The sequence below is a fragment of the Gadus chalcogrammus genome, chromosome 9, assembly GCF_026213295.1.
Source record: "Gadus chalcogrammus isolate NIFS_2021 chromosome 9, NIFS_Gcha_1.0, whole genome shotgun sequence".
Lineage (NCBI taxonomy): Eukaryota > Metazoa > Chordata > Actinopteri > Gadiformes > Gadidae > Gadus > Gadus chalcogrammus.
Window position 1 is genome coordinate 9,198,131 of NC_079420.1, and position 16,194 is coordinate 9,214,324.

General features: G+C 49.7%; 1 protein-coding gene across 1 annotated transcript in view; it reads right to left on the reverse strand.

Annotated features, from left to right (window-relative positions):
• Window positions 1-2,926: 2,926 nt before the first annotated feature.
• The window catches only part of pdhx (pyruvate dehydrogenase complex component X), a 32,749-nt gene continuing 19,481 nt past the window's right edge, over window positions 2,927-16,194 (reverse strand). Inside the window, exons 6-11 of the mRNA XM_056598930.1 lie at window positions 12,265-12,421; window positions 11,500-11,647; window positions 8,976-9,034; window positions 7,958-8,116; window positions 6,544-6,608; window positions 2,927-5,533 (exon numbers count right to left, since the gene is read on the reverse strand). Of these exons, the coding sequence (XP_056454905.1) occupies window positions 5,278-5,533; window positions 6,544-6,608; window positions 7,958-8,116; window positions 8,976-9,034; window positions 11,500-11,647; window positions 12,265-12,421 (844 nt within the window). The 3' untranslated portion in view covers window positions 2,927-5,277. The remainder of the gene's footprint in view (window positions 5,534-6,543; window positions 6,609-7,957; window positions 8,117-8,975; window positions 9,035-11,499; window positions 11,648-12,264; window positions 12,422-16,194) is intronic.

Here is a 16,194-nt window from a genome sequence, read left to right on the forward strand (position 1 = left end):
GACTGCATTCCAGTTTGGCAACGTGCGATCCCCCCCCCCCCCCCACCGGCCCGCCCGTCAGAGCAGAACGGGACCGAGGGCAGACTGGAGATGCCCTTATATGTGCAGAGCAGCGATCAGAGCCTGAATCTGTCAGCTGGAGTCAAAATACCCAGCGCAGTGTGAGAGCCGTGGCGGCTGTCTCGCTCTGCAAAACAGTAAATAACGGTCAATATCTGGTATGAATCAGCCAACACAGAGCTCTTGCCCTAGTGAGATGGTTGGTTTTAGATAGAAGAGGCCGGGTCTATTCATACATCTTCTGCTCCGTTTGTTACACCACCACAGGAAACAGTGAGGTAGTTGGTGTTAACCAGACGGACGGTGTGCCAAACAGATTGCAGCGGCAGCAGTTTCGATTCCAACAACGTTGCTTAGCTGGATCCCTTCTTCGATCCTTCTTTCTGGTCCCGAAACTATCAAAGGTTGCTTCAAATACTATTCAAATATATCTGTATGTGTCTGTAAACAGAACCTTCCTAAGGTCTAAGTGGGTGCCATGCTGATTAAGATATTGGTGTCCGCATGAGCGTTGACGAGAGAGGCTTCTCTTATGGAGGTGTGGTTTTAAACTCGAGGATAGTGTCGGTGTTGTGGTGGTGGTTGTGGTGGCGTTGGTGTTTGTGGTGGTGCTGGGGGTTGTGGTAGTGGTAGTGGTGGTGGTGGTGGTGGTGGTGGTGGTGGTGGCAGTGATGGTGGTCGTTGTGGGGGCAGAGGTGGTGGAGGTAGAGGTGGTGGTGGTGGTGGCGGTGGCGGTGGTGTCGGTGGCGGTAGTGGTAGTGATGGTGGTGAGGGTAAGGGTAGTGATGGGGGTGGCGTCTGGCTGAATGGGCGGCCCATTCACAGGAGCCTGACTGGGCCACTTCAAAAGAGCAGCAACAACACCACCAGGGCCCTGCCTGTGTTTGGCGGCGGGGACGGTAAAAGCAGGCGGTGTTTGAACAGCCAAAGGGTTTCACAGAGCGCTCTGTGTAGCCTGGCTGGAATGTGTCCTCGCCTAACTGGGTCACCGGCGGTGTGAGTAAACAGCGGGGCGAGCGAACGGAGCAGAGCGGGCAGATGTTCCACCTTACACCTGTTCACCTCTGCACTGCTGCTGCTTCTGGTGGAGGAGAGGATGGAAGCATGGACATGAAGAAAGAGGTTCACAGACAGACAGAGGGACACGGTTTCACAACCTCCTCTGGAAAAGAGAAGTGAAAGGAAGAGTGCTGGTGCCAGCGAGCGACTCTGAGAGCAGAGGAAATCCATCTACAATGGTTGAAACAACTCGTACAGAGACTGGGGATGAGAAATCTTTCACAAGCACAAAGCCAGTTCACACATGGTGTAACAGCGATAGAGAGAGAGAGAGAGAGAGAGAGAGAGAGAGAGAGAGAGAGAGAGAGAGAGAGAGAGAGAGAGAGAGAGAGAGAGAGAGAGAGAGAGAGAGAGAGAGAGACAGAGAGAGTCAGAGAGAGAGAGAGAGACAAAGACCAGAGAGATAGACAGTTAGAGAGAATAGAATGATCCAAAGGTACAGAGAGAGAAAGAGAAAAATAGAGATAGGAAAAATAACGGATAAAGAAATACAAGAAGCTTGTAGAGTCATGTTTATGTCCAAAGTAGTCAAACCATCTGATGGTAGTCAAAACTACGTTGTAAATACTGATAGACTCAGGTCCTTTGTTTATAAACCCAAAATGGATCCTCTGATTGGACCCACCTGTCATCCTACGACGTTGAGCTCTGTTAAGAGTGCTGGCGCTATGAGGCCCCAGGGAGCTTCTCTGATTGCTGGGGTAAACAGTTAAGATTACCCCACCCTCTCCCTCTCTTCCTTCTCTTCCCCCTCCTGCTTCCATCAAAAGCTCTGAACCAGTATCAGTCATCCTCGCCTTAACCCCGCCAAGCCAGCCAATCAGAGCTCTACATCTTGGACTTCTACCTCCAGAACCAGAGGCGTCAGCGCGGCGTGTGCATGTGCGTGTGTGTGCCACGCGCGCCGTTGCATTATGCATTGGAGAGACGTTTGAAGATTGGTACCCGGAGAACCGCAGACTAAAAACTCTCTTGGTATCCATGGCAACCGCCTCACATCCAACGGCTCCTCGCAGCGCAACCCTGACTCTGACCCACACACCTGGTGGTGCGGACGAGTGATGGACCCCCTCCTCCCCAACACAAATGCACCACACACATGCACGTGCACACACACAGACACATGCACACACGCACACATACACACAGACATCCATAAACACACACACACACGCACACACACACACACACACACACACACACACACACACACACACACACACACACACACACACACACACACACACACACACACACACACACACACACACACACACACACACACATTCACACACCACATGGGAACACACACTCAAAGACCCCTGTGCTTATATTCATCTCAAGCTCAGCAGGAGGCGTTCACATCACAGCTCTCCTCCTCGGTTGTCTCACAACAGGACTGGCGGCTGCCTGTCAGCAGAGGGCAAATGTCACTTTATTGTCAGGGATGCGGACGAAAATGTCAGAGTTTGGTTGCAGTAGCCAGGGGTGTGTGGGAGCTGTAACGAGCCCCAGCAAGCAGCCAATTGTTCCTCCTGCAGAGGAACGACACCCATAACGGGCCCCGCTGACGTCATTGTGGTGGTCTTAAGCATAGGTTTAGGTGGTCAGTGGTGATGGTTGTGGTCTGAACCAAAGCATCAGATCACCACCAGATTCCCCTTGATTGTCACTGCACACAAACCATTAAAGGGGATCTCTGCATTGGACCCACCTCCAGGAGCTGAGGGCAGCCAAGTTCCGTCAGAGTGCAGCAGCCACGGAAGACTCCAGGTCTGCTAGACTGTGACGAGACTGTATGTTCTCCCACATTCATGTTCGCGTGGGAGGCATGCTCCTTCAGACGTTCCTCCCTCACCTGCCGCGTCCCAAATGACGCAACAGTTAATAGATTGACACTTTATAAAACACTTACAGCAAGCACTGGCAGGAACGCAACCTGGGTCCACCTCGCTTTCCCCCTTCCTTTATCCTCAGTCGAAGCGTACTTACACAAACACGATAACAGTTTAACGAGAAGACTCTAACAGGATATTTTTCATGTGACGATGGAGGTGGATAATATTCTTTCTTTTGTCCATCATATCTCTGGCCGGTTCAGGCACCAGCGTATCTCCTTGCGACAGCTGGTGCGTGGCCACCAACACAAACACATTCTGTGGCTCACACCTCCTCCTCTGCAGGGTGTGGGCGATGCAGCTGCAGACGGATGGAGATGTATAGATTAGGCTTTTCAAGACGTTTACAGGAGAAGCAGAAGCCTCCTATATCTAGAGAACACCAACTGCTTGGTCTTTAGAGTGAAGCTACTATCAGCAATTTTAACTCTCCTCCCTTTGCTTTGATTAAATTAAGTTTGATGGAAATTCCTGGTTCTTGTGCGTCGGCCAGCAGTCAAATGAATATATGAGCAGCACTAGACTCTTCAAAGCAGAATTATATCAAAGGAGAGTGAGCATGAATTGCTGGCTGCAGCCTCATAATAAAAAATAGGGTTAGGCTTGTTAACCTCTAAAGGCAATGTGGATGACCCAAGTCAACAATTACTGTACATGTGCTTCTCTACCTCAACGGTCTATAATGTTGCCATTAATTGGTTGCATTTACATGAACATTGCTACTTCGAAAAAAGCTTTCACCACAAAACCTCCTTCCCTTCTCTGCCCTTCCTTTATTATAAGCTTTTTACTCCCATGTTTTTATTAAACAATTTTATTTTGTGTTAACTCTGTAAAGCGTCTTTGAGTAATTCAAAATGCACAATATAAATCAATTATCAATACTGCTCATATTGTGTACACAGATGAATTGTCTGCATGTCTTTTTAAATTGCCTATAATTTTCATGTTTTATTATTTCCCCATGTGCACCTGAAATCCCCCACCTGGGATTTATAAAGTGCCCTGCTAGTCTAATCTCAGTGCGGAGACAGAGCAGTCACCAGGAAAAAGGAGGATGGAGTGAATTCTGTAGCAGGTGCTTGTAACATTGTCCATCCACAATAACGCAGGTGCTATCCAAGCTGACACAAAGGGTTTGAGCAACATCTGGTCCATTAATCTGTGAGCCAAGATCAAACGACTCTCTCCGACAAGCTAATTGTTCAGGTTGGAACGAGCCCTATTATTCCCAGTCAAGATCAATTATAACACAAACCAAAAACACAACAATCTGCATTCAGCGTCGGTGGCTGTTAAACATTTCAGGAGGACACAGACGGGATGTTAGTGGCATCAAAGACACCACACGCCTCTTTATTACCTTGTTGTTTGTACACATTGATTCGACTGATACATTCTGAAAGAAGTTCACAAAGGTTTCATGTTAAATAAAGTTACAGAAGCACCGAGCGATCGCCTGGATTTGGTGTTCCTCCACGACAACAGATGCACCAGTCAGTAGGACCAAAGAATACCAACGCGGCTTCGCCCTCACACAGAGAGCGGACAGATGTGCAAGGTCATCGCATCAAAACTGGAGAAAAAATATACAAACGGGGCCGGGAAAACAGTATTTATTGAAGGTTGAAACTAATTGCAAAATAAATTAAGATAGAGTTTGCAATTAGAAACAGAGAACTTTATTTTTGAACTATTCGATATTTACACAGAATTAATTTCCCATCGGAAGAAGGGACATATTTGTAAATTGACGTTGCTCACCTTCCTACTCCTAAAAGATGACTTCTCCTCCACAGTAATAGTAACATTTGGCCGGGTTGGCTGCTCTAAAGTCCGGGCCCCCCCTCTAGAAGCTGTCCAGTGTTAAGCTGCCCCCCCACCTGCTGATCAGGGACTTTAAAAGGCCAGGGTTCAGCCGCAGAAGAGCTGGACTGTTAAACACTAGAAACGATGTACAGAGGAGCCATGAAACACAGAGTGAGACACAGGGATCAGAGCGGGGAATATGCTCCTCGTCAACACGGAGGATTAACCCGCGATGTGAAACCTTTATGTAGAGCCAGGCTTTATCGCGGCCCTTTTGCGAGTGCCTTGTTGTTGTTGCTCTCTCTCTCCCAACCCTTCCTCCCCACCCCTGCTCCTGTCTCCCTGTGAAGTTTGAACATTGTAGAGGTGATTGGTTGGTCTGACAGACTATCCCTGCGTCTCTCTCTCTCCCCCCTCTCCCCCACTGTATCTCTCCCCCTCCTCGCGCTCATCAGACCAGGGCCATGCGCTGGGGCTTCTCCAGGTTGGCCCTGAGTTTCTCCAGGAAGCGCGAGGCCAGGGCATCGTCCACCAGCCGCCCGTCGCTGGACAGAGTGACGGTCATCAGCTGCTGGGTGCGCAGGGTCTGCTGGTCGGCCGACGGCCGCAGCTCCGCCCGCGACCCCCCCACCGCCAGGATGCAGGCCTGGGGCGGGTTGATGACCGCGCTGAAGCCGCTGATGCCGAACATGCCCAGGTTGGAGATGCTGCAGGGGGTGGGGAGGGGAGGATGGAGAAAGTGGGAGGAGGAGGAAGGAGAGAGATGGGGAGGAGGAGGAGAGGGAGAGAGAATGGGAAGAGTTGAGGATTGGGAGGAGGAGGGAGAGTGGGGAGGAGAAGGAGAGGGAGAGTGATGGGGAGGAGGTGAGAGTGGGGAGAAGGAGAGAGAGAGAGATGGGGAGGAGGAGAAGAGGGAGAGTGATGGGGAGGAGGTGAGAGTGGGGAGGAGAAGGAGAGAGAGAGAGATGGGGAGGAGGAGGAGAGAGAGAGGAGATGAGAAAGGGGAGAGTGGGGAGGAGGACGTTTGTACCAAATTAGTTTGCTATCGATTGATTTAAAAAAAAAATTACCAACAGTACATTGTAAATACTGTCGAGAATATGGGATTCTACAACTTAAAAAAAAATGGGCTTGTATAGTTTGGGTAGTGATTATATGCATTACTAACCCTCTCTGTATTTTTTCGTGTTCATGTTATTTTCTTTCTATTCTCTATTTTCTATGAAGGTATAGGAGGTATCCAGTTCCCCCGGCCTCACAATAAAGACTACAGTAAATAAAGCCTGAGCGTGTATACACTGTATAGCATTCACATGAATACAAACACAAAATAACTATCATCCAGGTATAATATAAAAGAAACAAACACACGTACATAAATCAGATTATGCAAGGCAAAGACGTGGAGGAGGCGTGCTCATCCTGACGGGTTCAGCGTGATGAACCCTGGTTTCCCCCGGTCCGTGATGGACGGCCCCCCAGCTACGAGGAGACTCCACCACCACCACATGCATAATACATGCGGCCAGCGGCGTGGGGGCCCATTACCAGCTGATGATGACAGCGACTCCCTCCCCGATAATGACAGTGACTCTCAGCGAAGTTAATCGTTATGGGCGTGGCCAATGGGACATCCAGGGAGAGGTGAACCCGGGACATTAGGCTCACTCACTCACTCGCGAGTGAGCGATTGAGTGAGCGAGTGAGTGTATGTTACCTGAACGATCCCCCTTGGTACTCTTCTGGCTTCAGCTTCCCGTCCCGAGCCCTCTGGGCCAACGCCTGGGGAGAGGCAACGCATCACAGATTAAAAAATAAACACTCACCTTACATCACACGGATCATCCCTCACCACAGACACACAGACACACACCTGGTGACAAAGATGGGTCAACGTATTGAAATGTTGACAACTCACACACACACGCATGCAAACAATCATTCCATCATGGGTCATGCTGGGAAAGTTCATTATTTTGTCGTTGCCAAGACAACAGAAAGACAACAAGAGCTACAAGACCCATGATGCCTTTAGAAACACAACAGACTTTGTTGTTTGCCATTCAAGCCCATTAAAGTTCATTAGCTAACCCAGCGGTAGACTACTGTAGGCTATTGGTTTGATGAAAGTCTAGGAGCGAATAAATAAATCAATATCTGTCATGGCTTTCAGCCCCGGCCACGAGGGGGGACGCTGGGATGCCAATAAGCCAATAACATCCTGGCAACTCAAGGAAACCCAAAAACAAATAAGTCCCATACATATTTAATCTGATGGGACCACAGACCTTATCAGTTTCATCGCCTCAACCCTGAAGCACGTTATACATGCAGCGCAACAGGGGCGGGGGGGGAGGATCACATGATCTGCAGGGAGGCTACGCACACACTGGTACGGGATCAGGGCTGGGATGAGGGGGAGGCGGTTGCCGTGACGACCCAGTAGATCGTGCCAGCTCTGGGTGGACAGACCGAGCCCCTGCTAGAGGAGGGTCCGTCTCCTTAGAGGAGGTCTCTGGTCGGGCTGCATGGTTGAACTTGTGTGGCGCTGGATTGTGAACTCTGGGGTCGGACCGACACCACTCTGATAAGCTGAAGCCGAAGTGGAATGGGTGATATTGACAGCGGTGCGCGCGTTCACTGGCCACACCGCAACGTTGTTCACAATTTTTTTTGTTAGAATATATTGCTTCCCTGCGCGTTTCTATCCCCCATTTCTGCAATATGTCCTGTAAGCGGAAGAGAGCGGTGATATTTAGTTCCCTCTCTCGCTCTGATACAAAGAAGTGTTGCATTACAACACTTACAGCAGAAGCACATGTGATCGAAGGCATAGTGTATCCCGACGGGGGCAATGCCCTGATGTCAAGCGAGCGTTCAAGAGATCAAGAAACTGTCTCACAAGGAGGCAGGCAAAGTCAACCTGATACAGATCTTCCCACAGAGCATTCCCCCAACTAAAATTAATTTCTCTAATTTCTTACAAAAGTGACACTCCTAAATGCTACCCACAGCATCTCGAGGTTTTCATCGCAAGGTTTTCATCTCAGCCCCGGTGTAAGCCAGTCCCCCTCTGGACTCTGAAGACCTTGGGGTTCTGGCTAGAACAGGAAGCAGTCATCAGTCGCTACCTTAGCAGTGGCAGAAATCTCCTGGACCCCCATGTCGGCTGCGTCCCTAATGATGGGGGTGATGAGCCCTTTCTCCGTCGCCACGGCGATGGAGATGTGGATGGAGTCCAGCGCCAGGGGTCCGTCCCCGGACCAGGTGACATTTACCTCCGGCATTTCCTGTTTTTGGGGGGAAAATTGAAGATCTGATCAACCTGTGAGAGGGTGAATGGACTGACGACTTCTGTCACACAACAATTACTCATGAGGAGACTGGGGTTAGGGTTGGGGGGGGGGGGGGGAACGCTGGGAAAGACTAATGCAGCATGTCACTTTTCTATAGGATATCACCTGCAGCAAAACAAATGCATAGAAACGCATAAGGCGGCCATGTTAGTGCCAGCGTTCTGGGCATGGCCCGCCTCGGGGGCAGTGAGTCACACGCCTGTTGCCACAGCGATAGTCCAGTAGGCATGGAAACGACGCTGAGCGGCGACCAATAAAAATAGGCATGTGTTGTGCACACACCGATTTCAGGGCAGAATGAGCATATCTCCTCCCGATGGAGTTGGCATGGTGGCTCGCTAGCAAGACTGACTGAGTAGAGTACTAATATGAAGTGCGGACAAATCGCATGTTCATCATTCACCCGTTCATTTGATTAGCGTTTGATTAGGGGCGGCAGCAGCACAGGAGGTAGAGCGGGTTGACTTTTAACTGAAAAGGTTGCTAGTTCGATCCCCCCTTCGCCTAGCGTCGCGCTGTCCCTGAGCAAGGCACCTCACCATAACAGCTCGCGACGAGCTGGCTGTCGCCCATGAATGGTTCTAAGTCGCTTTGGATAAAAGCATAAGAAAAATCCACTCAATGTAAAATGTAAATGTAGTATTATTGAGAAGTTGACAGGGGGAGACTCTGTCAATGTGTTCTACAGAACTAAATGCTCTAATATCGTTGCCTTGATGTAAACTCTTGGCCTCAATGTGGCCTCCTAAAGATAGAAAGTACGTCACAGAAACCTACTTTCCACAAGACTTACTTTGAGCGTGACTGCGGCCGCTTTGATGACAAAGTCGTTGACAGAAACTTTGACCTGTTCTGCAAAAAAGAGAGAATCCATTTTTAAAAAAAAGAATCGAGGTGAATGAAACGTGATACAGATCAGACAGAACTTCATGAACATTTATAGACCAGTTCCTCATTATCAACCTTTGGTAGCACGTAGCCGCTAGCCGATGCTGCATGAGCTAATGTCCTAAACACAGGGAGGACATTGCCACAGGCCAGGCTCTTCCCTAGTAGCTCAGGGTGAAAGACCCCCCCCCCGGAGGGTGAAAGACACCCGGAGGGTGACATACACCCCCAAAGAGTGACAGACCCCCCCAAAGGGTGACCGACATCATGCGTTGTGTAAGCAGGATGATTAATGAGCTAACCGTGACATTGTTCAGCCTCTGAATAAAAGAAAGAAAGGGGGGACCACCGAAGAGGATACGCACGCAAACGCACACACACACACACACACACACACACACACACACACACACACACACACACACACACACACACACACACACACACACACACACACACACACACACACACACACACACACAGACACAGACACAGACACAGACACACACACACACACACACACACACACACAGGCACTCCACACACACACACACACACACACACATACACAAAACACAGTCAGCAATGGCCGTCCCATTCTGTCAAAGAGTAACCAACATTAACCCTTGAGACTACTGGGGAAATTGATTTGAATCAAATAAAACCGTCTTGAGGCATGGTCCACAGCAGACGATGACAGCTGCATAATAGATCCTTTCTGTTTGAGATACAGCCCTCGAGTACAAGAATATCCCTTCTGCAATTTAATGCCAGTGCATTGATAAGATCTAGCTAGTTCTTTGATCATCAGTAACGGGATTTCTAAATTCCTCGTGATATCCGGCCTAAATAGTGTAAGATCCACGCACGGTTCATTAGCATGCTATAACAACTTAAGAGCAGCAACCTTTGGTCTGGGGAACGGCTGTTTGTGGGGAGTTTGTGTGAGAGGGGGAGATCCTAAGAATAGAGACCGGAGACCTCGCACCTAAAATCCCGAGGACAGAGAGACACGTTCCCGATCGCATGCTCTGCTGCTTGCTGTCCCCTTCCACAGAGCCATCCCCGCTCCATAGCGTTCATCACTGGTGTCAGGAGGTAGTCCTCTGTGACTCCTAACCATTGAAGTCACTTTCAGATGCATATGGGTCTTCAAATGCCACCCGTTTAACTTGAAGAGCACATGGATGCATCCGGCTGGTTTATAACCAAGACCATTAATAAGACCAAGGTTTTGAGTAGGAGTCATGAGAGAAGCTTTAAAATGAACAGCGTTGGTGAGAGGCATCTCTCTGGTGGAGTAGGGAGGACTCGTGTAGCGTTCTGCCTGAACACAGCCAGCTTAATGAACTGCTCAGGCAACCAAGGCTTTCAAAAGAGCCCTTTGTGTCGGATGGGGCCGCTGGTTTGAAAACCATCGGGCTGTCGATGTCAGAGAGGGAGGACGTTAATAAGGGCTGCGGTGAGCCGAGGAGAGGTGGAAGAGGGTAAACAACTGAGCTGTACGGAGAGGTTTCACCATACCTTTCTCTGAACGACAGCGTGGGAAGGGAAATGTGCAGTCCCTCCTCACGCTGAGTCAAACAGAGCAACCACAGCGGTGCTTGTCCTACCTGCGTCATCACCACAGCCAAACACTGTCTTTTTTAAGTAATACGAGACTGAAGGAGAAGATTACCATCGTTAGGACTGGACGACTGTGTTTGAAGGGTGCCATTTTAGGAGTCTGAATCCGAACCATTACAGAGGTAAAATTACTATGATTACGGTATCCATCACGCCACCCAGATCTCATTCAAGGTGTTTGCACATATCATTACTAGGAGATCCTCAGCCAACGTAGGCCACTCAAATGAAATAAATAATAACCCAGAGGTTTGAAAAGGGCCACACTGAAGCAGGGAAAACGATGGCCACGGATGAGCGGACGTACACGGACATACAACGTATGAAACAGATTCCCCTCGGTCCCGAGCACTCATGTGAAGAAGCTTTGACAACATCGGTCTCCACAAATAACCATGACTGTTCCCTTTGCCAAAGTCACACCGTCAGGGCAACCGCTGTGTGTGTGTGTGTGTTAGGTGTGTGTGTGTTAGGTCTGTGTGTGTGTGTGTGTGTGTGTGTGTGTGTGTGTGTGTGTGTGTGTGTGTGTGTGTGTGTGTGTGTGTGTGTGTGTGTGTGTGTGTGTGTGTGTGTGTGTGTCACTGCGTCCACATATGTGTCCACGCAGGCACACTAAACACAAACCGAACATAAATAGCCCATCTCAGGGGGAGGACAGGATCAGGATCAGGATATTGCCTCCCAGCGTGGAAGAATCTAGCGGCCGAGCCACCGTATTTAGAACACGACCCTGACCTTATGACCCACTCGCTGGTCTGACCTCATTGGCTGGCAGCGGGGCGTGGCCGTGCGTGGAGCTCTACCTTTGGCCAGGTCTTTGCGTAGCTTCATGACGGCCTCCATGTCACAGTCCACGCTGGCGTAGGCGTGGGGGATGGTGGTCTTGGACTCGGTCAGCCGCTGAGCGATGATGCGCCGGATGTTGGAGGCTGGGAGGTCGGTGAAGGTGCCCTATGGTGAGGAGATGGAGGGGGGAGGGAGAGAGCAGGGTGAGAGAGATACCGGGGTGAGTGAGAGCGCAGGGTGAGAAACACAGTCGGACGGCGTTGTAGCTCAGGTGGTAGGGAAGGCCACCTGGCATTTGCTCTTGCAACCTACGTGTCCCTGAGCAAGACAGCTTGTTTGACGAGTGGCTGGGTGAATCATTGTATGAATGTGAGTTTCTAAGAAAACTTTGTTAAGCAGTTATCTGGATGATAGTCTGGCGGTCTAGAGACCACCTGGTAGTAAGCAGGAGGCCTTCTCACCAATGTGTGCTACATTTTAATACACTGGCGTTCAAACAAAAAAAATGATTAATGCCAGTCGCAATTTTTTCACAGTAGGATTCTGAATCAGCACACCCTTATCCTAATCATTCTCAATCAGTACACAACTTTCAAAAATAAAGTCGCTTTGTCTTGGTTTTGCCTTTGCGTGATAACATTAGTGAAATTAGAAACCTTACACACACACACTTACACATTTTGATTCCATTCAAAATGAGTGACCAATAGCATTGCCTAAACCTGCGTCTTAGTGTTGACAAACGGACGATCGGAAATCCAGTCAGTGGATGGCAGGCTTACCGGAGCGCCGGGCTTCCCAGGGATGGAGAGCGGAGGTATGTTGGGTCTGAGGCCCGTGGCGGGGGTGTAGGCCGGGGGGGCAGCAGGGGCGGTGGGCGCGGCCACGGGTACGGCGGCTCCAGAGGAAGGGGTCCCCTTAAGCAGGTTCAGAACATCTCTGCAAAATGAAAGGAAAAACCTCAAAAAGCGAAGCCAGAGGCAGACGAGAGGGCCTTCCAGGGTCTGCCTACTCATGTTGAAGGGAGCCAAAAGCGGATACAATCATTTAGTTTTACACTTTACACTTTATAGTTTAGATTGTTGATACCATCTGTTTTGTTAGCCCTGTTGTTCTCTTTGTCTTTACTGTAGCGTCTATTTTTGAGATACAAAAAAAATAAGTATTTTTTTCTTGTATGCATTTGATCCTGTGTTTTCCACTGCTGCTGGGCTGTTGCACTGAAAGAATTTCCCCTCCGGGGAATTAACAAAGTTGATATCTTTCTTATCTACCTTATCTCGTTATTTAGTTTGTTATTTGAAAATAAATTAAGCTTTGCTGAATACACAACCGGATGAACAAACTGGAGGACAAAGGAAACTAAAAAAAAAATATATATTGTACATCGATAATACATCCATGCCTCAACGTCATAGACAAACAAACCCAATGCTTGACATCTTGTAACAAATCATGTGTCTGCCACAACGGTAATCACAACACGTGTCGGCCGCGTGATGAATCACATAGTGGTTGGTGGAAACAAGGACAGCCCTGCCCAGTGAACTAGTGGTTGTGTCCCAGAGTAAAGGAGGTGCAAGAGAGGCCATCTTGTGAACCGGCCCATTCATACACACAAGGGGGGGGGGGGGAAAGAAAGAGAGCGAGAGAGCGAGAGTGCGAGAGAGAGAGAGAGAAGACTATGCTTCTTCAGGCTGGGCCGTGGCTGTGTGCTACAAGCCAGCGTTCTGCAGTGTAAACACACAGCAACATGGCCGCCGGAACCCAAGACTGAATAAATAAAACATGCAGATGTGCCGGGAACCCTTCTGCACTGAGCGGTGGACGGGGAGCGCGTGTGTGCAGTGCATACCAGGAGATGTGTGCGTCTCCTCCACCTATCCAGAGACATGTCTCTGTCTGCAGAACATCTCTGAGGCGAATGCACGATGGATGGCTGGGAAGATGGGGAGATGGAGGGAGGGAGGGGATGAATACAAAATAAAGGGAGGAAGTGTTGGGAGAAGCGAGCCCACAGTGTTATGTTATTAAAGATTAGGTTTGGCAGTAGCTCAGGAGGGTGGAGTGGGTCGACTTGTAAGCGGCAGGTTGCTAGTTCGATCCTGTGTGTCGATGCGGCAACTGAGCAAGACACCCCACCCTGACTGCTCCCAATGAGCTGGCTGTCGCCTGGAATGGTTGACAGACACCACCGTTGGTGTGTGAAATTGTATTAACGGTTGTAAGTTGCTTTGGACAGATCGTCTGCCAAATGCCCTGAATGTAAATGTAAAAATGTAAAATGATTATATTATACAAAGGGGGGAAGGATGGGCTGAGAATAGACCATTGATACCAACAGTATGCCCGTGGCTAGAAGCACTATGAACAGAGAGCCTAAGAATAGCCTAGTGGTTAGGGTGTGCATCCCTCTCAGCCAGTAACAAGCCTATTCAGTTACAATATTCTCCACCATGCTGACATGAAAACGGTAATTCCAGCTATAGCAGAACCTGCATTTACATATTATTCTTCTGCTTGGACAGCAAACAGCCCCCACCGCCCGCTCTGCAGGGTTTTGTCATGCCATGCAACGAGGGATGCAAGGAGTATAGATTTAACATTTAATAGCGTGGCTAATAGTGAAACTGGGCAATTGTTGCACCTATATTTGCAACCCACGTGATCTTCACAGGAAGTGTATCTGGGGCCGAGAAGCCAGAACATCCTGAAAAGAGATGGAGACACTTTTTCTGCCCACAGTGTTTGAATACATTATATTATTATTGGATATATAAAGGCGCATATAAAAATACAGAATAAAGTAATTTTATTCGTTATGGTTATGGATTAAATAATGAAGGGAGTCTTAAACGTCCCTAATTCATTAATATAATGCTATGTATATCCTGGAAGCACATGTGGGGCTGCTTGCAGGCTTTCTGCAATGTCTGAAACTAAAGAGTGATTCCAATAGTGTGGGGCTTTCGTTGGGAGGCTGCATCTGTATGCTTTCATGCTCTCGCTGCTTGTTTGTGAGACGAAAGGTTGCTATTGGTAACAATTCTCTCGCTAGAGCTGTGTGTGTGTGTGTGTGTGCGTGTGCGTGTGTGTCTGCATCTGTGTGAGTTTGTGAAAAGGTATGCGAGCCTGTGCGTGCATGTGTCTTTGTGCATGCGTGCATCTGCGTCTTGTGTGCAATCAGGAGACTCAGAGGTAACTCCCGGTTATCCGCTCTGGGCCAGTGAAACCGTGTCATGAGAATCGGATGCCAATCACACCATACCCCTCCCCCTCCCCCGCTACAATAGAGCAGGATCAGGTGACAGACAGGAGAGACTGCATGTCATCATTCCCACATGAAGAAACCGGGCGAGCACGGCGCATGTAAACCCGCGTGTGAAGTGAGGGAGACAGTGTTGAAAGTGTTGACCATCAGAAAACATTTCACCGAAGCCCACACACTGACACACATACAGCATCGTCCTGATCAATGGCAAGATTAAGGAGACGAACGGAGGGGGACGGTTAAGCGTGAAGGCGGAGAGATTAACCAAATGTCCCTCCACCCCTGCTTCAGGTGGGCCGGCCCTGCCATCTGCGCCCGCTCCCACGCCGGCCTTCGTCGAGGTGTGAAATAAAGGGGGTTTCTCACAAACACGCACGCACGCAGAGAGATACACACACAAACACACACAGACAGAGAGAGACAGGAATGGAGGCGTTCCAATGTCAGTGTGTAATAAACGCTAAAAGCCCCTCGCAGTCAGAACAACCTAAACCATTAACCACGTTGTCCTGTGATGCTCTAGTACACTCCAACAGAGGATCTGGCATGATAACAGCTGTGGTTTTGATAAGGGGGAGAAAGAGCAGCATGAGAAGGGAAGGCGATAGGAACAGTAAGAGGAGCAGGAGGAGGAGAGGTAGGAGGAACAGGAGGAGGAGGAGGAAGCGTAGTAAGAGGAAGAGGTGTAGGAGCAGGAAGGTGATAGGGAAGATAAGGATGAGGAGGAAGAGTAGCAAGAGGGGAGGAAGGAGGAGGAGGAGGAGGAAGGGCACTAAGAGGAGGAGTAAGAAGAGGTAAAGGAGGACGATGAGGAGAATGAGGAGTGAGAAGAGGTAGAGGAGGAGGAGGATCAGGTTCAGGAGGAGGAGCGTGCACATCAGCTGTTCCCTGGCCGAGCGGTCGGGGGCCCGCCGCCCCGTAGCACTCAGGTGGACTCTTGAGTCAGGGCCTGATGCCCAGACCACGTCGCGCCCCAAAGACGGAAACCAAGACCCAGGCCCCAGGACAGGTGCTCACCGTCTGGCCAATGACACGGAGACTCCTCCTATTCCTCCTATAGCACTTCCTCATTTCCTTCCCATTGTAAGGGGTTGTTATTAAGAGAACGGGAATTCCCCGCCTCAACGGCAATTCCCCGCCTCAACGGCAGAGAGGCATGTGAAGCACATGACCGCCCACTCAGGCCGTACAGTAGTTCCGTCTCGCTGGGAGAGAGCAGGATGTCCTCTCTGTACTGGAGGGCCTGATCACTTTTGCATATAGGGGGTCAGCCAAGGCAAACAGGGACGCAGTGCCCCTCTGAGTAGACAGCGTCCGGCCACTTGGCCTGGGGCACGGGGGAATGAGGTGGGGAATTTGCAAGTCTGTCGCTCCCATTAAGGCAGAGGAGGCAGTGTGGAGAATGAGCCACGCGATTGGACAGAAGGAGAATGAGGTCTTC